Raw genomic sequence first — 21,856 nt, 5'->3', positions numbered from 1 at the left:
CGAGAGGGCAGCAGGCTCCAAGCACAGAGGCCATTCCCGGCCTCTGGAATCCTCCTCAAAGTCTCATCAGGGCGGGGGACACGGGTGGCTCTGTGGGACCCCCGAGGCCGGGCAGGTGCGGGGCAAAGTCAGCGAATCCTGGGATTCCTTCCCAAAACCTCCACCGCTTCCGAGGGATGGGTTGGTGCCGTGTTGATTCAGACCTGCTGGCTCCATCCCAAACCCTCCCAGCTCCAGGATCAATGGAGATTCCCGCGGTCTGGGCAGGTGACAAGGTGCGAACGGGCCCTGCCCGCTGCGTGTGGCGACCCCCAGCCCCAGGAATGTCCCCATTGCCACCTGGCCCTCGAACACCCAGGTCCTTTCCAGGTCACCTCAGCCCTGCCCCCGCCGCAGCCCCGAGGTTTTAATCAATCCCAGGTGAAACCGAAGCCTCCAGCGAGGGGAATGCGCTGCTCCAAAGGCAGCGGGATGAAGGTCAGGGTGCTCCCGCTGACGGGAGAGGGGCCAGACGGGCTGGGGATGCTCCAGGGAGCACTTTCGGGGGGATGCAGGAATTAGGGATGGATGGAGGGGGGAATTTCGTTTGGATTTGCAGGATTTCAACCTCTACGGCTCTTATCCCGTCTGCGTGGGGTTTTTGTGGCATGCTTGGAGGGGAGCTGTGGGTTTAACAGCACCATTTCCTCCGAGGAAATCAAACCATTTATTGTGTGAGATTCCCGAGGCCTCCTAAAGCCCGCAGTGCTCACGAGGGCCCGCGCTGCGCCAGGAGCTCTGACTGCCACTAAATAATTCACTGCCCAGAGCCCTGGACTCCATCCCTGCTCCGGGAGAACCTGGAGGGGCTGGGGGCATTCAGTGATCCACCTTGGGAAGGGAATTCCCTTCCCCTGCCTCAGTTTCCCGTGGTGCTGGTGGGAGATGAGAGGTGGAAGAGCCAAGGGCTGCGAGTGATGGTTGGGAAACTCCTGGAGCCCGGCTGGAGGCTGAGTCTGTGGAGGATGGGTAGGGGTGGGAGGCTCCATCTCCTCCAGGGATGCTCCATCTCCTCCAGGGATGCTCCATCCTCTCCAGGGATGCTCCATCCTCTCCAGGGATGCTCCATCTCCTCCAGGGATGCTCCATCTCCTCCAGGGATGCTCCATCCTCTCTAGGGATGCTCCATCTATTCCAGGGATGCTCCATCTCCTCCAGGACTGCTCCATCTCCTCCAGGGCTGCTTCCTTCTCTCCAGGGATGCTCCATCCTCTCCAGGGATGCTCCATCTCCTCCAGGACTGCTCCATCTCCTCCAGGACTGCTCCATCTCCTCCAGGGCTGCTTCCTTCTCTCCAGGGATGCTCCATCTCCTCCAGGGCTGCTCCATCTCCTCCAGGGATGCTCCATCCTGTGGCTGTTGGGAGGTTCACTCTCACTCCAGGATGTTCCACACCCTCTGTTTGGGGTGTGGGATCCAGTTTGGGACTCCATTTGGGATGCAGTTTAGGAGGCTGTGACCTGGTTTGGGATGCAATTCCATTTGGGATGTGGTGTGGGATGCGATTTGGGCTGTGTTTTGGGGTGAAGTTGGGCTTTTTTGGAATGGAGCTGGGATGCAGTTTGGGATGGAGCTGGGCTGCGGTTTGGGATGGAGCTGGGCTGTGCTTTGGGATGAAGTTGGGATTTGCTTTGGGATGGAGCTGGGCTGTGTTTTGGGATGGAGCTGGGATGAGCTTTGTGATGGAGCTGGGCTGCGGTTTGGGATGGAGCTGGGCTGTGCTTTGGGATGGAGCTGGGCTGTGCTTTGGGATGAAGTTGGGATTTGCTTTGGGATGGAGCTGGGCTGTGTTTTGGGATGGAGCTGGGATGAGCTTTGGGATGGAGCTGGGCTGTGCTTTGGGATGGAGCTGGGATGAGCTTTGGGATGGAGCTGGGCTGCGGTTTGGGATGGAGCTGGGCTGTGTTTTGGAATGGAGCTGGGCTGTGCTTTGGGATGAAGTTGGGATTTGCTTTGGGATGTGATTCGGGTCGGGACGCGGTGCAGGGCGCAGTTTGGGATGAGCTGTGGGATGCAGCCGGGACTCGGTGCGGGGCGTGGATTGGGATGCGGAGCGGGATCCTCACTCCCGGGATTCCCCCGGACTCTCCCGTCCCCAGCAGGGTCCCGGACCCGGAGCGGGGCTCACACCAGCCCAGCCACCCCCTCCCCTCGGCCGCGCACGGCGCTTTCCCCGCCCGCCCCGTCCGGCGGAGCCCCGGGGGCGGGGGCCAGGTACGGCGGGGCGGGCCGGGCCGGCGGGGCGGCGGCGGGGGAGGGCCCGGCGGCGGCGGCGGGCGGCTAAAGGCAGGTGTCCCCGGGAGCGGCCGGGGCTGGCTCGGGGGTCCCGCGGCGGCCGGGGCCATGCGGCGGGCGGCGGCCTGAGCGGGGCGGCCATGGCCGGGGCGGCGGCGGCGGGCGGGGAGCGCCGGGCGGCGCTGACGGCGGTGCGGACCGAGGGCGCGGGGACCCCCGGCCCCGGCAGCGGGACCCCCCCGCCCCCGCCCCCGCCCCGCCGCCGGGGGCTGCTGGCGGGGCCGCGCCCCGGGGCCGCTCCCCGCCCCGCCGGGGCCCCGCGCTGCTGCCGCCGCCGCCTCCAGAACTGCCTGTACAACGTGCTGGAGCGGCCCCGCGGCTGGGCTTTCATCTACCACGTCTTCATGTGAGTACCGGGCACCGGGGGGACAGAGGGGTCCCGCAGCCCCCGGAGGCTGCCCGGTGGGTCCCGGGGCGGCGGGGAGCGGGCGCTGCCGGCCAAGGAGCGCCGGGGGTACCGGGAGCGCCGCGGGGCTCCCAGCCAGCCCCGCCGGGCTTCTCCGGGAAGTTTCTCCGCTGCGTTCTGCGTGGGGGACGCGCCGGTGCCGCTCCTGCCCCGGACCCGGTGCCGGTGTCGGGGGAGAGGGTCCTGCAGAGGGTCCGGTGCGAGGGGCTGAGCGCGTCCCCGGGGACGGGACTCGGTCACCGGCGTGGCCCAGAGCCCCTTCCCGGTGGCACCGGGGGGAGCCGCGTCACTGTCCCGCTCCGCCGCTGTCCCTGGCTGGGGGCTCTGAGCCTGGGGGGACCCTCAAAGGCGGGCGGCCCGCGAGGGGTGGCAGGGCTGGGTGGCACCGGGGACCCTCGGCTGGTCCTGTAGCAGTGCCAGGACAAGGCAGAAGCGCCACCCCAGAGCCGTGTCCGGCTGGGATGGGGACAGCGGCGATCTTGTCCCTGCTGTACCCCGAGAGCTGCGCCCGTTCCTGGGTCACCACCGACCCCCGGCGCGGGAAATCCCTCTCCAGGGCCGCAGGGATGCTCCCGGGAGCTCCCGGGCTCCTCTCCCTTCTCCCTGTGTTTTCCTAAGCTCTGAGGTGCCGTTCCAGCTTCCCTCGGAGCATCCCACGGCTCCGCGGGCTCACAACAGCTTCACCCCCTCGGGGCTGTTGCCTCGGGGGGGCTGTGACAGAGAGTTGGGGGGTCCCCAACACACCTGGGGGCTGCAGGGACAAGAGGAGGCTCCGTTCTGGGGGGTTGCGCCAAGCCAGGGCCCGGTGGCACTGCTGGGGACACTGCTGGGGACACTGCTGGGGACACTGCTGGGGACACTGCTGGGACACCACAGCACAGCCGTGGAGCAGGACGGGTTTTCCCTCTTTGCCTCCCGTGTGCCAGGTGTGGGCACAGACCTCCCGTGAGGGGCGGGAGCCAAAATTCTGCCTCCTTCCCTGTGGCCTGGAGCGGTGCCGCGGGGCTGCGTCGTTTCTGGGGTGCGGGAGCCGGAGCTCGTTAAGAGGCAGGAAAATGGGTCTTGCCTAAGTTAGCACATCGAGCTGGCAGCAGGAATTTGTCACTGGATGAGAGGGCACCTCAGCTCCCCAGGGAGCCGGGACACGAGCCCGGGGCCCGTTTGTAACCGCACCTCCCCACAGGCAGAATTCCTGCGTGGAAAATCCCACCATGGGAAGAGCCGCTCCTGCAGGGAAAGGCGGCCAAAGCCCCTGCCGGGGGAGGCGATCGGGATTTACACCCTTGGGATGTGGAAGAGATGTGCCCCTGCTCATCTCCCGGCTGGGATGTCCATCCCTGAGCTCCCTCCACCAGTTCTTCCTCCCAGTTCCAGCCTGTTTTACCCCAAAACAACCACAAGGCACAGGCGGCTCCGTTTGCAGAGCCCCCCAGGACCCCCCGGTCCCTCCCTGGCCCGCAGCTCCGGGGTGCCGGGCTCGGTTCCACAAGATGTGCAGCCGCCGGCAGCAGCAGCCAAACGTCTCCAGCCTCTGCTGGGGAGGCTTTTTGTTCACTTGCTCGCTTAATTTTAGGGCTGAGGCAGCTGCAGGGCAGAGTCCTGCCAGGGACCCCCCGAATGCTGTGGGAAGACGCCGCAGTGGGTGCAAGGTGTGGACATCTGTTCTGTGAAGCCTCTCCCGTAATGTTGCTCATTTCTGGCTCCTTCCAAGTTTTTTGTTGGGTTTTTTTTCTCTCTCTCGCAGCAGATGGGAGCTGCGAAGCTGTTGCGGCGGCACTGAAGTTGTCGGGGGTGATTTGTGTGCCGCAATTCCCGGGTTTTAACAAAAGAGGAGGAAGGTGTTACCCCCTCCCCTTCCCCCCGCCGAGGCACGGGAGGGGACGGAGCCCCCGGCCCAGGTGACAAGGACAGGCCCCTCGAGCCCCGGCTGGCTCCGAGACAGCGCTGAAAACTGCTGAAATCCCCGCTGAGGAGTGACGCGCTTCCCTCCCGCAGCGGGGCCTGGCCCGTGGCGTTTATTGACCCCCTTCAGCCTCTTTCTGTCGCTGAACTGATCCCAAATCTTATCCCAGCGCCTGCCCCGGGCTCGGTGGTTTGGTGGCTCCATCCCTCCCGCAGCTCCCCCGCCTGCTGCCAGCTCTGCCCGGGGGCTGGGAGAGCTTGGAGACACTTTGGGGGTCCCTTGGATGTCCCCAAACGCTCCGGGAAGGGGATGGCGAGGGCCTGGCAGCCCGTGCAGGTGGAAATCCGAGATCCCGAGGTGTCCCCGGCCCCTCCAGCCCCTCGCTGCCCGCGAAGAGAGGCGCTGGCCCTGCGAGCTCCCAGCCCCGGAGCTTACGGAGCAAATCCGAGAGGGAGCCCAGAGCATTAAGCGAGAGGCTTTAGAGCCAGGAGGCAAAATGAGAACTTCCTTTTTCCAATCTCCTCCTCTCCCTGCTCCCAGCAAAGCCGCTGCGGGCTTGGCACGGGCCCTGCTGCGTGTCCCGTGGGCAGTGCCAGGGGGCTCCTGCAGCCTGGGCTTTTCCAGGTGTCCAATTCCAGCTCTTCCCGCCAGCCCCCCGCATTCCCAGCGGCTCTGGGAGCTGGTGCCGGTGGTTATGAAACCCTGGGTGCACCAGCAGCTCAGCTCAGCACTTTTCCCGCTCCTGGAGGAACATTTCCATCCAGAACAGTTTAACCTGGAGCGAATTAGGGAAGACTGAGCCAGCAGCACCAGCAAGAACCGCAATCCCCCGCCTGGAGCAGCGTCCCCCGTGCCAGGCCCAGCTCCCTGCCCGCCGCTGTTCGGGGTTTATTTCTCCTCTTGGGGCAGAGGAATTCCCTGAGGCAGGGAGGGGACGGGAGCCTTGTCCCCATTGGGGGTTTGGTGGCATTGTGGGGACAGAGGGGTGGCAGCTCCTGGCAGGGCGCCCCTGGCACTGGGTGAGGGGTGCCAGGCACAGGCTGTGCCACTCAGGATTGGTCTCCAGCGGGAAGGTGGCAGTGGGATGTGTCCCTGTCCCCCCAGGGACAGGGTGGTGGCAGCCCGTCCCTCCCGGGGCACCCCTGTTCCACACGGGGATGCAGGGCAGGATGGGGCCGCCACTCCCCGACCTTGTCACATCCCTCCAGCACTGCCTGGGGAGCGGGAAAACACCTCCCTGCCCCGCTTGGAATGCCACCACGACAAGTGCCACCACCCTCGGGGCAATTCCCAGGCCTGGAGCCCTGGATGGCGGCAGGAGGATCCCTCCATCCCTGCTCTGTGCTCTCCACCGCCTGCTTGGAAAAACCTCTCGAATTGAACTCTTAAACCTCTCCTAAGCTCTTCATTTTAACTCTTCCACCTCTTTGAACTCAGCTCGCTGAAGGCTTTTAACTCTCTGTCACCGCTGTGTCCCCAGCCAGGGTGGTGGCATGGCCACAGGGCCTGGTGGCTTTGCCCTTCGAGCAGGGGCGCTGCCCCCGGGGCCACCTTGCCCGGGGCTGAAACGGGAGCTGCTCCAGGGGCAACGCCAGCGGCAGGAGAAGCCGGCACAGCACTTTCCCCAGCCCGATGTGGTGTCACCAGGGCATAAAATTAAGCAGCTTCGGCGCAACATGAAACGGGGCATTGATTTTTTTCCTTATGGTTTTTTTCCTTTTTTCCCCTTCTCTTCCTTGCTCCCGCTGGACTCCCCAGGCCGGTGCAGTTTGGGTGCCCCGGTGGGGTGCAGGGGTGATCGCGGAGAGTTTTTGGTTCTTTGTCCCCTCCAGGAGTGATCCCAAACCTCCCCTCCATTCTCTGAGGGGCTTTGGGGGGACTTCTCAAGGCCGCTCACATCCCTGTGTCCCGAATGTCCCCATGCCCTGCGGGCCCCCAGGTGCCGGGGGAGGGTGACAGCCCGGATCCCTCTGCCGGGGCGCCTCGGAAAACGCTCCTGCTCCTTCCCCCCTCCAGCCGGGCCCTTGCCAGATGATCCAAGAGCAAAACTATCCCGGCTGCTCCGTGTGAGCGCCTTGGCAGCGGCCGCGGGAGCCTTGTGACCGTGCTCGCCGCGGGCACGGCGGGGCCGGGGGTGCCGCGGGGATGCCACCAGCAGGATCGGCCCCCCAAAGGGACACGGGCTGGCATGTGGGACATCACTGGGTGTCACCCCGTGGGTGAGGGAGAGGCTCAGCACCCCAGCTCTGCTCCTCAGGGTGCTGGGGACGTCCTGCTCTGCCTCACCCTCTGCCAGCAGCACCCCGACCCCGCAGCGCGGAGAAGCGCCCCGGGCCCCGCGGTGCCTCTGCCGCCGCCCCGGCCGCTCCCGGCTCCGGCTGCGCCTTCCCTGCCCGCGGGGAAACGCTCGGAGCTTTTCTGCCTCTCTCCCGGGCCGCTCCGTGCCATGGTTACGGGCCAAACAACCCCGCCACAGCCCGGTTATTTATATCCCCCGGCCGCCCGCTCCACCTCTCCCCGAGGGCCGCGGGGCCGAGGGACGCGGATTTATGGGACAAGCTGTTTATACAGCTGCAGGCGGAGCTGAACCTCGAGGCTCGGGGAGCCCGGGGGGTGAAACTCCATCCCCGTCCCCGCTCGGGCTGCATTTGGGCAGCTTTGGGCCAAATCCCGAATTTCCAGCGGTGGCACAGCTGGAGGGTGCGGCCGAGGCCCTGTGATGGCACCAGGGGAGGGATCCGTGCCTTGCCAGGGCCTGTCTGATCGCTCATCCCGCGGCTGAGCTGTTCATCCTGCGGTGTTTTCCTTCTGCTGCGTGATCGCCGAGCTGGCACCGCCCGGGGCATCGCCAGGGGGCTCGGGGAAAGCGGGGCCGGGACAGCCCTGGGGGGGACACTGTCACCCCCAATCCAATCCTGGGAATTCGGGACCGGGACAGCCCTGCCGGGGACACTGTCACCCCCAATCCAATCCTGGGAATTCGGGACAGGGACAGCCCTGCCAGAGCCACTGTCACCCCCGTGCCAGTCCCGGGAATTCAGGAACAGGACAGCTCTGCCAGTGCCACTGTCACCCCCATTCCAATCCTGGGAATTCAGGAACAGGACAGGCCTGCCGGTGCCACTGTCACCTCTGTGCCAGTCCAGGGAATTCGGGACCAGGACAGCCCTGCCGGTGCCACTGTCACCCCTGTGCCAGTCCTGGGAGTTTGGGCAAAATGGGACAGGGACAGCCCTGCCGGTGCCACTGTCACCCCTGTGCCAATCCTGGGAATTTGAAATCAGGACAGCCCTGCCAGTGCCACTGTCACCCCCGTGCCAGTCCCGGGAATTCAGGCATAGCAGGACCAGGATTGTCCTGCCAGTGCGAGTGTCACTCCTGTGTCAATCCCAGGAATTCGGGACCAGGACAGCCCTGCCACTGCCAATCCCAAGGGCTGGGGGGCAAATCCTGGGAGGGCCGGGCTGTTCCATCCCCACCCTGCCCCACAAGTTCCGAGGGTCCCTGTCCCTCGGCTGTTTTGGGGTGCAGCCTCCCTGCCCAGGGGTGTCTGGGGGGCACTGGGAGCCGACTGGTGGCTGCCTGCCCACCCAGGGAGGCCGACTTGGCGCTGCTCCCCCTGAGCTCAGCAGCTTTCCCGGCTCACCTGTTCCTCGGCCGGCTCGGGCGGCAGCAGATGGCAAAGCCCACCCTAATGAAGATTAATTGAGGAGATTTCGCCTTCCCCGCCGGGTTTTCATTATTGTTTCGGGGAGGTTTCATCACTGCTGGGTGCTGTCCCCGTGTCCGTGCAGTGACACGGGCTGGGAAAGGCGGGGGGACCCTGCGGGGAGGGGGCTGGAGATGGGAATTTTATTTGGGAGAGGGGAAGCACCGGCTCGGCCTCTGCTCCCTCCATCCCCCGGGATCCTGGACCAGGGCAGTGAGGAATCCCTAAGGCTCCCATCCCACTCTCTCTTCCCCCTCCCCATTTCCCTGCCAGTATCCCTCGGTTTTTCAGGGTGGGAAAAGCAGCGAATCGGGATGGGAGCCTGGCACTGCCGCTCCTCAGGGCTGTTTGATGGAGGGCTGAGGGTGGAAAACCCCGCTGGCTGCTCTAGGAGCGGCTGAGAGCAGAAATCCTGCCCGAGAGGGCTGGGGGGATGCCGGTTCCTGGCTCCCCTCGCTGCCTTCAGGCATCTGACCCTTCCTAAGCCGCTTAGGCGCTGCCGGCCGCCGGGACGGGGCGTCTGCCCAGGCTTTGGAGTTAATTCCTAGCAGGTGATGTGTTTCCAGAAAGTTCCTTTCCCAGCCAGCCCCCATGCCCGTATCCTCCCCCGGATCCCACGGGATGCCGGCAGGGAGGATTCCCCACCCCACAGCCGGGCAGGTTTCTGTCACCGTGGGTGACCTGGGGGGCTCCAGAGCCACCCCCAGCAGGTCCCTGCGTGTCCCCAGGCCCTGGGCACCCCCTCCCTGCTCGCTGGATGAGGCGAGGGGCACAAATCTTTGCAGCCTGGGAGATTTCTGCCTTCTCCTCTGCTTTGTGCTCCGCTGCCCGTGTAATTGCCTGCTAAATCCTGCCCGGGTAATCTTTTATTGCTGATGGTGCGCGGAGCTCAGAGCTCTGCCCTGGGCCGTGTTTTGCTCCTGCCCGTGCCGCGGGGGTGCTGCTCTTCCCGGCGGGGGTTAATTCCAGAACTGCTGCGCCGCAGGAAAAAACTCCAATTAATAATTCAGAGGGAGAAGGAGCCGGCTCCAGGCTCCTGCCTTGCGGGTGGGGAGTACCCGGGACGGCGGCGTTGTCCTCTGTGGCTGTCCAGGGTGGTGACACGGCTGTGACACCCCTGGCTCCTTCCTGGCCCCAGCTCTCCCTCCTCCCTGCCCTGCATCAAGCTCTTTTCCCACTCCCAGGGATTTTTTTGCTGTCGGTCCCAGCTCCAGCAGCATTTTGGGGGGAAGGGGACCCAACCTGTCCCCTTCAGGGGACCCACCTGTCCCCTTCAGGGGACCCAGCCTGTCCCCTTCAGGGGACCCACCTGTCCCCCAGCCCCCTCATGCCATGCTTTGAGAGCCCCCGGCCCCACACGGGGCTGTGGGGTCAGTGGGGAGGGGTCCTGGATGGTCCCACTGAGGGACAGAGCATTGTCCCCTCTCCGCTGTGTCCCCTGGAGCCTCCCCAGTGGCACTGGGACAGCTGGGACAGGTTTCACCCCTTCCATGGCCCAGGCAGCTGATTCTGCCCAAAAATTCCCCATCAACACCACAAAGAGATGGGAATGCGCTCCTGAGCCCCCCACAGCCCCCGGATCACCCCTGGGCATTGTCACCACCAGGACGCTGTGCTGGGGGTGAGGTGGGTGCCACCAGCTCCAGGACATGGTGCCAGGGCCACCAGGGCTCAGCCAGGTTGTGGCAGTGCCACAAAGAGATGGGAATGTGCTCCTGAGCCCCCCACAGCCCCCGGATCACCCCTTTGTCACAACCAGGATGCAGCGCTGGTGCCACCAGCTCCAGGACACGGTGCCAGGGCCACCAGGGCTCAGCCAGGCCGTGGCAGTGCCACCCGGCGCGGCGTGGCTGGAGCCCCCGGTGCCACCCCGGAGCCGCGGTGACGCAGCAGTGAGTGGCCCTTGGCTCGCCATCACGTGGGCCGGTGGCACAAGCCCTCCGCTTTCCTTTTTTAGAATCGCTGGATCAGGGGAAAAAAATGTATTTTTGGAGGTTTCATTTGCTCCAGCTTCAGAGCCGACTTTCTTTTTTTCTTTCTTTCTTTTTTTTTTTTTTTTTTTAATTCCCCTCCTTATTTTAAATGGGCCACAGCCCCTCATGCCTGGGCCTGGCGCTCGGGGAGGAGGAGCAGCCTCAGAGCTGTTCCTGGGGACTTTTCCCGTGGGTTGACACTTCCCAGGTGTTGCTGGCAGGTCCCCACGGTGGCAGTGATGCTGGGGACAGTCCAGAGGAGCTCTGGTCCCCTCCTGCAGCACCAGAGCCCTCCACAGGGCGGGACCCTCCTGCCTCCCTCCCTGCCTTTAATTAAGAAGCTGCAGAGCTGGCACCGAGCCCCACGGCAGCTCCTGGGCTCCCCAAAGGCTCCATGCCACCATCTAGGGGCAAAATGCGTCCCCAGTGGCTCTGTGGAGGGAGGACTGGGGGGTTCAGGCTGTGGGCAGGGGGTAGCACTGCGGGCTGGGGTCCCCTGGCTGTCCCTGTGTCCCCACTGACGCTTTGCCCTTCCAGATTCCTGCTCGTCTTCAGCTGCCTGGTGCTGTCGGTCTTCTCCACCATCCAGGAGCACCAGAAATTGGCCAACGAGTGCCTCTTCATCCTGGTGAGTGACACCGGAGCAGGGCTGCTGCTCGGGTTCCCTCTCTCTGTTTTATACCCTAAAAGAATGGGGAAAAAACCACAGACAGAACCCCCGTGACCCCACCAGCAGCCGGGATGTCACCGATGTCACCACGGCACGTCGGGGGTGGCCCGGCCGTGGGTGTCACCACAGCTCGGTGTGGCCCGTCCCACCATTGTCCCTGCAGGCACCAACCGCTGGAAGAGGCAGGGCACGAGGGGCTAAAAAAGGCAACTTTCCCCCAAACTGTCAGGAAGAGCTGACGCAGGGACTTCTTCCGAGTGACGGGGACTAAATTGGGAAGGTCCTTGTGACTTTTCCTGCGAGTAAGCAGAACGGGGGCTTGTTTGTGCGAGAGGTAGGAGGACAATGCTGACAGCGGAGGAAAAGGACCCAGCTCGGGGCGAGGAGGAGCGCAGCCATTCTCAGACAGCCCCGACGGCTCCGGCCTCACCGCCCCGACCCCCCGGCGCAGCTCCTGCAGCTTTAGGGGGGACACCACGCGCTGCTCTCTGCCCAATTCATTTCCCCCTCCTAAAATCTGAGCCCCTCCGCTCTCCCTGTCCTTCTCACCCCTTTCCCCCCTGCAGGAGTTCGTGATGATCGTGGTGTTCGGCATGGAGTACATCATCCGCGTGTGGGCCGCCGGCTGCTGCTGCCGCTACCGCGGCTGGCGCGGCCGCTTCCGCTTCGCCAGGAAACCTTTCTGTGTGATAGGTACGGGGCAGGATCCGGGGGTTTGGGGTGACCCACACACCCTGTCGGAGTCTAGGACATCCCTGTGGCCACCCTGGAGGGTTTGGAGACCGGGCAGGGGGTCTGGGGTCTGTCCAAGGGGCTCAGGCAGCCTCACACAGAGCCCAGGAGGGCACTGCCTCTGATCCCTGCCATGGCAGTGAATGCCCACAGTGTGTGAACAATCACAAGCTGGGAGAATTCAAAATAAGCAGTATTTAGTTTATCATAGAATGTAAATGTAGAATTTGGGATTTTTAGTATATGGGGCTGAAGAGACAAGATGGAGGAATTGGGGAGTGGCCCCTGTGCTCCTTGTTCTTGCTCTCGTCCCCCATTTTCTGCTGAGTTGTGTCACAAAGATTGGTTTAGGGTAGAAATGCCATATTAACATGAGCAGTGAGTATTGGTAAGATTTTGTAAATAAAAAGTTCATTGTGGCCGTGGTTGGGTCAGGGAATGGTACAAAGGGTCCGGGACCCTCTGACCTGCCCAGTCCCCCCCGTGTCCTGCTCTGCTGGGGACGCCCTGCAGAGCTGGGACAGAACTGAGATAATGAAGAATAAACAACCCTGGAAACACAAACTGGGGACTCAGCCTGGCTGCTCTGGCTCCAGTGTGAGACCCTTAGAGCTAGAGAAGCCTGAAAACCTCATTACCAAGAGAATCTCAGGGAACAGCAACCCTGAGATCACCCCCACCCTGAGCTCTGCCTCCCCCTCAGATTTCATCGTCTTCATCGCCTCGGTGGCCGTCATCGCTGCGGGCACGCAGGGCAACATCTTCGCCACGTCGGCGCTGCGCAGCATGCGCTTCCTGCAGATCCTGCGCATGGTGCGCATGGACCGCCGCGGCGGCACCTGGAAGCTGCTGGGCTCCGTGGTCTACGCCCACAGCAAGGTGAGAAAAAACCCCCAGGGCTGCCCCCCGAGGGGCTCCCCCGGGGTTTCTGACCCGCTGCGCCCCGCAGGAGCTCATCACGGCCTGGTACATCGGATTCCTGGTGCTCATCTTCGCCTCCTTCCTGGTGTACCTGGCCGAGAAGGACGCCAATGTCCAGTTTGCCACCTACGCCGATTCCCTGTGGTGGGGCACGGTAAGCTCGGCCCGGCCGCGGCCCCCCGGCCCCGGGAGGGGAGCAGGAGGGTGGGACGGGGCCGTGGTGGGGGAGCGCCCTCCAGGCCGCCCGCTGCTGTGTCCCCGGGCAGGTGACGCTGACCACCATCGGCTACGGGGACAAGGCGCCGCAGACGTGGCTGGGCCGGATGCTGGCGGCCGGATTTGCCCTGCTCGGCATCTCCTTCTTCGCCCTGCCCGCCGTGAGTAGGGCCGGGAGAGGGCAAAAAAGAGGGGAGGAAAGGCGCAGAGCGGGGCTGGGCGTGTGCCGGCACCCACGGCCCTGTCCCCTCCTGTCCCCAGGGGATCCTGGGCTCTGGATTCGCCCTCAAAGTGCAGGAGCAGCACCGGCAGAAGCATTTTGAGAAGAGGAGGACTCCGGCCGCCAACCTGATCCAGGTAACCCGATCCAGGACTGTGTCCCGTGTCCCATCCCTTCCTGGGAATGCTCTGCTGCCCCCTCTGCTCTGCTCATCAGCACCCAAACCCTGCCCCACATCCAGCACCGAGACCCCTCGGGCCGGTCGCTGCTGCCTGTGGGGGCCAGGATGGGTGGAGGGGCCCGGGGGGGTCTCTCCCATCCCAAATGATCCCGATTCCCGGGAATCTCGCCCCCGTGCAGGCTGCCTGGCGCCTGTACTCCACCGACGCCAGCCGGGGCTACCTGACGGCCACGTGGTGTTACTACGACAGCCTCCTGCCCGCCTTCAGGTAGGCGGGAAGGGGGAGGGCTGGGGGGCTCCTGGGGGGTCCCCGAGGGGATGAACAGCCTGGGAAAGCAGGAGGGGCCTTGTGGAACCCCCGGGGGATCCGTGGGGTCGAGCAGCACCGACGCCTTCCCAGGACGGGAGTCTGGTGAAGGAGCCTTCTTCATCCTCATCACCCTCACAGCGCCCAGCACTCATCCCATGCCCTCCCACCCCATCCATGCGTTCCTCCAGCACCACAGGGAATGGGTGATGCCTCAGGAGCCCCACGGCTGTGGTGGTGGAGCTGCAGCTGGTCAGGAGCTGGTTCCAGGTGTGGACCCAGCTGGATCCAGGTGTGGACCCAGCTGGAGGCAGGGGGGATCCAGTGGGAGCCCCATGTCCCGTTCCTGCAGCGCGTCCCTCCCGTCACCGCTGGGATTTTGCCACTGTGGGTGGATGAAAGGCTCTCCAAAGGTTTTCCAGACCTCTCTTCCAGATCCAGAGGGTTTGCCACACCCCTGTGAGCATCCCTGCCTGTCCTGCCTGAGTGTCCTGCTCTGCTCTGCCCGTGTGACAAACTCATCCCTCTGTCCCATCCCTAATTTTTCCCAAAGTCGGGGCTTTTAACAGCCACAGCCCTGAGCCCCAACTTCCCGAGCATCACCCTGGATCCTGGGAATCACTGGGGGCTCTGCTGCCCCTCCTGCTGTGCCAGGAGCAGTGAATTCCCTGCAGTGGATTCGATCCCTTCTGGATCTGAGCTTTCCCCTTCTGGCTGCTCCAGCAGCACCCAGGATCTGGTGGTGACAGGTCCCCATGTCCCCATGTCCCTGTGTCCCCATCCCAGGTTTGTCCTTGCCTGATCCATCCCCCTCAGCACGTCCAACCCTTCCTTTTGTGCACTCCTGTCCCAGGACCTTTCCCCAGCCCCATCACCCCCAATTAAGAAACCGTCTTTTGGACAAAAAAATGCTGATTTGGGTTTTGTTTTATTTTGTTTTGCTCTGGTTTTGCTTTGGTTCGCGCTCAGGAGGACCCAGCGCTGCTCAGCCTCGCTTTGCCAGTTTTGTTTGCTGCAGAAATTTTAATTTTAAAATTTTTTTATTTCCCCATTTTTATTTCACCCTGACCTCAGAGAGCTGGTCCTTATCTTTGAGCATTTGCACCGGGTTCGCAACGGAGGATTTAGGAATTCAGAGGTGAAAAAATGGCCCGACAGAGCCCCACCGCCCTATCACTCCTTCACCCCTGCCCAGAAAAGCTTCAGCCTGGCCGTGTGCTCAGGGGAAAGGTAGGAGGGGGCAACCCCTGAGTTCTCCCTCCTCTCTGCTGTCTCTCCTCTGTGCCCTCCTGAGATGTCACTGTCACTGTCACCAGAGCCCGAGGTGCCACCACCCCACACTGGCCCTGCTCCCCTCTGGTGCTGGGCATCCCTCGTGCTGCTGCCGCTGCTCCCAGCCCAATTCCAGCTCCAGAAGGAGCAGATTTGACCCAAAGGGACGCTCTGGGCTGCTGTGCCTCTGTGAGGTCACCTCGCTGCCCTTTCCGTGTGCCCGTGACCCCGGGATGTGGCACGGGGTGACCGAGAGTGGCAGGAAATCCCTTGGAAGGGGCAGCGGTGCCATCCCGGTGGGATGGAGCTGTGGGGAGCTCCAGAGCCTGGGAAGGAGCAAATCCCAAAGCCTGGGGCTGGGAATGGCTCCCGGCACCCACGAGGAGAGAGGAGAGGGGTTGAGGCTGCCCTGCTGGTGGTGGCGGCTGCTCTGCACCGTGTCCCTTGTCCCCTCTGCCTGAAGAGGGGTCCCAGTGTGCCACCAACGCTGGTCACCCCACCAGGACACGAGGCCAGAGGGTTAGGTGGGGAGAGGCCTCGTGCCTCAGTTTCCCCCGTGATCAGCAGGGCTGAGGCTGCAGGTGTGGGGCTCCTGCTCCCCCAGGTGAGTTCGGGGCTTGGGGGGCTCCTCCCTGGGCTCGGTGACCAACCAGGAACCGGCAGGGGAAGGACCGAGACCCCCTCGGGGGAGGGGCTGAGCCCGCCCATCTCCCCCCCCTGCGAGCATCACCTCTCATAACATCTCATCTTCTCTCTCTCCTCCCCTCTCCCACTCACCCTCCTCCTCCTCCTCCCCTTCATCCCCCCAACCCCGCCGCGCCCCCACCACCCCCCAGCTGGAATGAGGAGGACGCGCAGCCCCACAGGTGTTTACGCCTCAGGTAACGCTCGCCCCCGGCCGCGGGGAGCCCCCACCAGAGCCCGGCGGGGTTTGCGGGGCCACCGCGGTCCCTCTGCTCGGGGACTGTCCCCGGATCCTCGCGGCAGAGCCGAGAGGCCGCTCAGGTGTTTATGCAGGACCTACACAAACCTCCCGCCCCTCCGGCGGTGTCGCACTGGCGGTGGCGCTGCGGGGACAGGGAGGGCACTGCTCTCCCCGCCGGCCGCGGCTGATTCTCTTCTCTCCTGTGTCTCTGCCCTGCCCCTCCAGCCCCATCTTTAGTGGTAAGAGGAGGCTCTTGCACACCTGGGGCACGTGGAGACGGAGGTACCGCGTCCTGCCCGTCCTGCTCCGGGCAGCTCGGGGTGCATGGATGCATTCCCTGCATGGGTGCCTGCAGCATGGACACGGCCGGGGGGGCTGAACTGGGGGTGCCTCAGCGGGGCAGGGAGGCTGTGCATGGCCTGGGCTGAGCTGGCTGTCCCCACCGTCCCTTACTGCCTCAGTTTCCCCATTGCAGCGATCTCCGGCACCCGGATAAATCCCGTAAATCCCGTCCCAGCTGTGTGCTGCAGCCTGATTCCTGGGACACGGCCCTTGGCACCCTCGGGATGTGTGGGATGTGTGGCAGCACCCCTGCCAGCACGGGGGAGGGCTGGGAGCTCTGTGACCTGCCTGGATCCTGCCTGGATCCTGTGGATCTCTGCCTTGATCCCGGCCTTGATCCCTGCCTTGATCCTGCCTGGATCCTGCCTGAACCCTGCCTCAATCCTGCCTGTATCCCTGCCTCAATCCTGCCTGGATCCCTGCCTGGATCCCTGCCTTGCCCTTGCTGAGGAAATTCAGGAATGTCCCCAAACGCCCGGGTTTCATGGAGCCTGTCCTGCAGCGGGTGTGGGATTGTCTTGGTTGATTTGGGAATAGGAATAACAGTTCTTTACTAGGAAAATTAAAATTAAAATGCAGTAGTACAAAAACCACTGACAGGGTCAGAGCACAGCCTGACACGCTGTTGGTCAGGGTGGTGGGAGCAGTCCAAATAAATCCTCCTGCAGTGACAGATGTGGCTCTGTTGGAGCAGAGATGATCCTGGAGCAGGTGCAGTTTCCTCTGAAGGTGCAGTGGTGTGAGATGGGTCTGGTTTTCCTCTGGGAATGCAGAGCACACAGGCTGTGCTGGGCTCTGAATGCCAGGGTTTATCCAGGTGGGAATGCAGTGCACACAGGCTGTGCTGGGCTCTGAATGCCAGGGTTTATCCAGGTGGGAATGCAGTGCACACAGGCTGTGCTGGGCTCTGGATCCCAGGGTTTATCCAGGTGGGAATGCAGTGCACACAGGCTGTGCTGGGCTCTGAATGCCAGGGTTTATCCAGGTGGGAATGCTGGGCTCCTCCCCTGGGTGCAGCATCTCCCATGGATGATGGAATTGGATCAGCCCTGCAGTGACCCTCAATGGCCCATGGACAGCAGAGATCCCCTGGAGGGAGGATGGGTCCTGGAAGGGATAAAGAACCCTGCCCCAGCTGGTTTAACAGCTGCCCATGGACAGCAGAGATCCCCTGGAGGGAGGATGGGTCCTGGAAGGGATAAAGAACATAAAGAACCCTGCCCCAGCTGGTTTGAACAGCTGCCCATGGACAGAAGACACCCATCCCCTCCCACCCCAGAGTCACCAGGAATGGGTCACACAAGAGAAAAACACCTCAGCTGGATTCCCCAGATGAAATAGAACACACACTTCACATTTCACAATGCAGCCCAAGACAGGGATTCACCCGTGTCCTCCACAGCTTTGGGGTCTGTCCCCGTGTGTCCCCTTGAGCTGCGTTTGGGGTCTCTCATCATGCAAAATACGGGGGGTTTGTGTAGGTCCTGCATAAACAACGCCTGCTGCTTCCCCCCAACCCAAAACTGCAGCTGGGTTTGGGAGAACTCGAGTTAGGGCAGGAGCAGAGCCTGGATTGGGAGGTGCAGCCTGGAGGAGGAGGAGGAGGGGGATGAAGCAGCTCGGCTGGGTTTGGACACCCTGTGCCAGCAGGGATGGAGCAGGAGCAGAGCTCTGCTCAGCTCAGAGGCGGCTCTGCCACATGTCCCCTGTGCCACGCCTGTCTGTCCCCTCTCTCCCCGTCTGTCACCTCCTTCCTCTGCTCTCGGGACCATAAAAAAGAGTTCAAAGGAGCAGCCCCAGAGCCACCCCCGCAGGAGCCGCCTGCTCCTGGCCTGGCTGGTGCCCACCACCCACCGGGGGCTCTCTGTGAGCTCAGCACGGCCACCCCCACCCCAGGGACCACCCTGTCCTTATCCCCACGCCCCCGACACCGCCCTCCCGCTGTCCCCTCGCAGCAACAAGATGGGCCTGAAGGAGCGGATGCGGCTGAGCAGCTCTCAGCGCCAGGGCAGCCGCGGGCGGCAGCAGCCCCTGGGGCCGCCCCTGCACCGCTCCCCCAGCACCGAGGACGTGGCCGAGGCCTCCAGCCCCACCAAGGTGCAGAAAAGCTGGAGCTTCAACGACCGCACGCGGTTCCGAGCATCCCTGAGGCTCAAACCGCGGGCCCCTCCGGAGGGTGAGCCCCGGGGCGGGGGTTTGGGGGGCTGCAGGGTCGGGGGCGGTCCTCGGGGTCTGCCATCCCCCCGCTCTCGGCACCCACAGCCGACTGCCCGCCGGAGGACAGCGGCGAGGAGAGGAGCTCCCCCTGCGAGCTGACCTTCGAGGACATCATGCCGGCGGTGAAGACCCTCATCCGGGCCGTCAGGTGAGGCTGTCCCCTGCCGTGTCCCCTGCCGTGTCCCCCTCCCGTGTCCCCTCCCGTGTCCCCCTCCCGTGTCCCCTCCCGTGTCCCCTCTCGTGTCCTCCTCTCGTGTCCCCTCTCGTGTCCCCCTCCCGTGTCCCCTCCCGTGTCCCCCAGAGTGCACAGAGCCCCCCCGGGGCACCCCGTTCCTGTCCCCGCAGGATCCTGAAGTTCCTGGTGGCCAAGAGGAAGTTCAAGGAGACCTTGCGTCCCTACGATGTCAAGGATGTCATCGAGCAGTACTCGGCGGGACACCTGGACATGCTGGGCAGGATCAAGAGCCTGCAGACGCGGTGAGGGTGACCCTGGGGGGCTTCTCCCACATTCCCAGCGGCTCCCGAGCCCCTGGGAGTGACGGGCGGGCTCTGCCGCTTCCCTCCCCGCCAGCGTGGAGCAGATCGTGGGCAGGGATCGGGCGCTCCCTGCGGACAGGAAGGTCCGGGAGAAGGGGGAGAAGCCGGCGCTGGAGGCGGAGCTGGTGGACGAGCTCAGCATGATGGGGCGGGTGGTCAAAGTGGAGCGGCAGGTCAGGAGGGGACACCCCGCCAATGTCACTGTCCCTTTGAGGGGGGACAGCCGAGCCCCCCGGGACCCCTCCCATTGGGGTGGGCCCGGCTCAGCCCCACCCTGCGCCCCCCTAGGTGCAATCCATCGAGCACAAGCTGGACCTGCTGCTCGGGCTGTACTCGCAGTGCCTGCGCAAGGGCTCCACCAACTCCTTCAGCCTGGCCGCGCTGCGGGCGCCGCCCGCCGAGCCCGACATCACCTCCGACTACCACAGCCCCGCCGAGCCCGAGGACATCTCCGCGTCCGCGCAGACCCTCAGCAGCTCCAGGTCGGCCAGCGCCAACATGGACTGAGCAGAAGGCGGCGGCACGGAGCCTGCCCGCCACGGGATGGGGCACCGGGAGGGGCGCGGCGTTGTCTCCTCGCTGTCCCTCGCCGTGTCATTTGGACCAAGTGCTCCTTTGCGGGGACACGGCTGCAGCGGGGTGCCTGTGGCACTGTGGCATGGCCAGCCCACGCTCCTGGGGTGCTCCTGGGATGCTCCTGGGATATTCCTGGGAGGTTCCTGAGGTGTTCCTGGGATGTCCCTGGGATGTTCCTGGGATATTCCTGGGATGTCCCTGGGATGTTCCTGGGATATTCCTGGGGTGTTCCTGGGGTTCTCCTGGGATGTTCCTGGGATGTTCCTGCGGTTCTCCTGGGATGTTCCTGGGGTTCTCCTGGGATGTTCCTGGCTTCCTGCAGGGTGACACCCCCCCAGCTCCGGGGTCCTGGGTGCTCCCCAGCTGCGGTGGGGATGCTCCGGGCTGGCCCCTTCCCCTGGGGTTTGGTTTGAACCCCAGCCCTCAGGACAGGTCCTGCCTGGTCCCCCAAAGCTGAGCCGGGGCCACCACCAGCTATGCAAGGTCCCATCTCCCTCCTGCTGCCAGGGCAGGGGTGTGGGGGCACGATCCAGGGTGGTTTACCCGCCTCACTTGGGGTCCCCAGTGGGGGGAACAGAGGGGACTGTCCCCCCTCACCAGGCTGCGCCTCTCCAGAAGCACAGCAGAGCCTCCTGCCTGCCCGTGCATGCTCCCAGGGCAATATATATATAGAAGATATATATATATTTATTTATGCAATAATGTCTTAATATGCAACACCCCTGGGAAGAGCAACCCGAGGGGACATAGGCAATAAGCAACCCCCTGCCAGCTCCCAGGGCTGGGCTGTGCTGCCCAGGAGGGCCCTGGAGGCCCTGAGGGGGGAAATCCCCACCCCAGGGTGGCCCTGGAGCCAGGCAGCTGCGCAGGGGCTGTGGGGATGGCAGGGGTGCAGGCTGTCCCCAAAGCGTCCCTCCCCTTTGTCCCAGCCCCTGCATAGAGGATTCCCTCCCGGCTGGCTCCTGCTGAGCTCGGTTTGTCCCTGCCCGTGTCCCTGTCCCCTCTGTGGTCCGGGGAGCACGGGCCGGGCCTGGAGGGGTCGTGCCTGGTGGGGACAGGGCGGTGTCCTTGCATGTCACCTGCAGCAGAGCCCCGACCCCCTGCGCCACCCCCGCTCCCAGTCCCGGCGCTGCTTCCCAGTCCTGCAGCTCCGGGCTTGTGCCAGGCTGGGGCTGCAGGGGAGGCTCGGGGGTGACCCCCAGTGCCGGGGTCAGTCCCGGGCTGCTCCCCCCTCTCCAGGCTTCGGGCAGTGGGATTCGCACCCCCCCTTTTCCCGTGCCTCCTCTCCGGGCAGCGGGGACCCCCACCCTGCTGCTTTCCTCGCCCCCTTAGTGCATGTGGCCAGCGCGGGCCGTGCCGGAGCTGCCTGAGCCCCCCACCCCGCTCCTGCACCCCCCGGCCCCCTCCCCTCACCCCGGGGTGGGACACGAGGGGACAGCGCTGGGTGGTGGCCGTGGGGCGAGGTGCATGTGACAGTTTTGCCCGCAGCCGCACGCAGGAATTGACCCTTAGGACCCCCCTGCCGGGGCTGGCTGGTCCCCGCAGCCCACCCTCCCCTCCTCGAGCCGGCTGTAGTTACCTCACTTGATTAATTTATTTGTTTCATTAAAATTTGGAGTAGAGGCTGCCCGCCTGCTGCCGTCCGTGTCCCGGCGCTCCCGAGAGGTGGCACTCCAGCCCTGCCGCCGAGCCGCGGGGACAGCAACGTCCGGCCGGGGGACACAAATGTCCGGCCGGGGGACACAAATGTCCGGACGCCTCCCGGACCCTTTAAGCTGCCGAAACCCACCGAGAGGGGCCTGAGACCCCAGCTCGTTGTCCCTCCCCAGCTCCATCCTGTGTGGGGGGTGCAGGGTTGATGTCGCCGCTTTTTTGGCACCTTACCGGGAAGGGGTCGCTGCCCCGGGAGGGGCTGTGCTCCACCTGCCTGTTTGGTGTGTCCCCCCCAAAACGGCGGCGACCCCAAGGCCATGGGGGGCATGACCCAGGGTGGTCCCAAGGCCACCTCAAGGGGGGTGAGGGTGGCGTCCCCTTCCCCAGGAGCGCCCCCAGACCCCTCTGGGGACAGCAAAGCTTCACCCCGTGGCTGTGAGCTGTCACCCCCCGGGGACAACACGGCCCCCACCCTGCGACGTCGGGGGCTGAGGCGGCCCCTTCCCGTGCCACTGGCTGCGGAGGAAGCCGGGGCCGGCCGCGGGTCGGTCCCTGCCTTTCCTGGCTGCCTCCTGCCAAGAAACTCGCTCCAGGATCGCCTCGGAGCCGAGCCCTGCGGGGGCAGCACCTCCCTGCCCCGCTCACACCGCCCCGCTGCCCCGGACTGCCCCGGGCCGGGGCTGGGGGTGTCGCGGGGACTCCAGCACCCCGCATCCGCCGAGACCCCGATGTGTGGGACCCCCCTGGAGGGGGGTGGCTTTG

The 21,856-nt window shown here is 64.5% G+C and overlaps 1 protein-coding gene across 1 annotated transcript; it reads left to right on the top strand.

The window, feature by feature from the left end:
* The first annotated feature begins 2,296 nt into the window (after positions 1 to 2,296).
* KCNQ4 (potassium voltage-gated channel subfamily Q member 4) lies at positions 2,297 to 20,985 on the top strand. Its single transcript, XM_063418944.1, has 14 exons — positions 2,297 to 2,680; positions 10,863 to 10,953; positions 11,562 to 11,688; positions 12,431 to 12,606; positions 12,677 to 12,802; positions 12,915 to 13,025; positions 13,126 to 13,221; positions 13,445 to 13,533; positions 14,647 to 14,802; positions 18,067 to 18,287; positions 18,374 to 18,476; positions 18,674 to 18,805; positions 18,900 to 19,038; positions 19,154 to 20,985. The coding sequence occupies exons 1-14, from the start codon at positions 2,415 to 2,417 to the stop codon at positions 19,370 to 19,372; spliced, it is 2,052 nt and encodes a 683-aa protein (XP_063275014.1). The 5' UTR covers positions 2,297 to 2,414; the 3' UTR covers positions 19,373 to 20,985.
* The last annotated feature ends 871 nt before the right edge of the window (positions 20,986 to 21,856 follow it).

This window comes from Prinia subflava, chromosome 24, assembly GCF_021018805.1.
Source record: "Prinia subflava isolate CZ2003 ecotype Zambia chromosome 24, Cam_Psub_1.2, whole genome shotgun sequence".
NCBI lineage: Eukaryota > Metazoa > Chordata > Aves > Passeriformes > Cisticolidae > Prinia > Prinia subflava.
Note: the sequence above shows the minus strand (reverse complement) of the source record. Positions and strands in the feature narration are given on the sequence as shown.

What these genes read in the sequence shown, in the direction of transcription:
- KCNQ4 (XM_063418944.1), top strand. Translation starts at nt 2,415, where the DNA reads ATGGCCGGGGCGGCGGCGGCGGGCGGGGAGCGCCGGGCGGCGCTGACG. An exon ending in ACCGCGGGCCCCTCCGGAGG is followed by an intron (nt 18,288 to 18,373) that starts GTGAGCCCCGGG and finishes CGGCACCCACAG; the next exon opens with CCGACTGCCCGCCGGAGGAC. An exon ending in ACCCTCATCCGGGCCGTCAG is followed by an intron (nt 18,477 to 18,673) that starts GTGAGGCTGTCC and finishes CTGTCCCCGCAG; the next exon opens with GATCCTGAAGTTCCTGGTGG.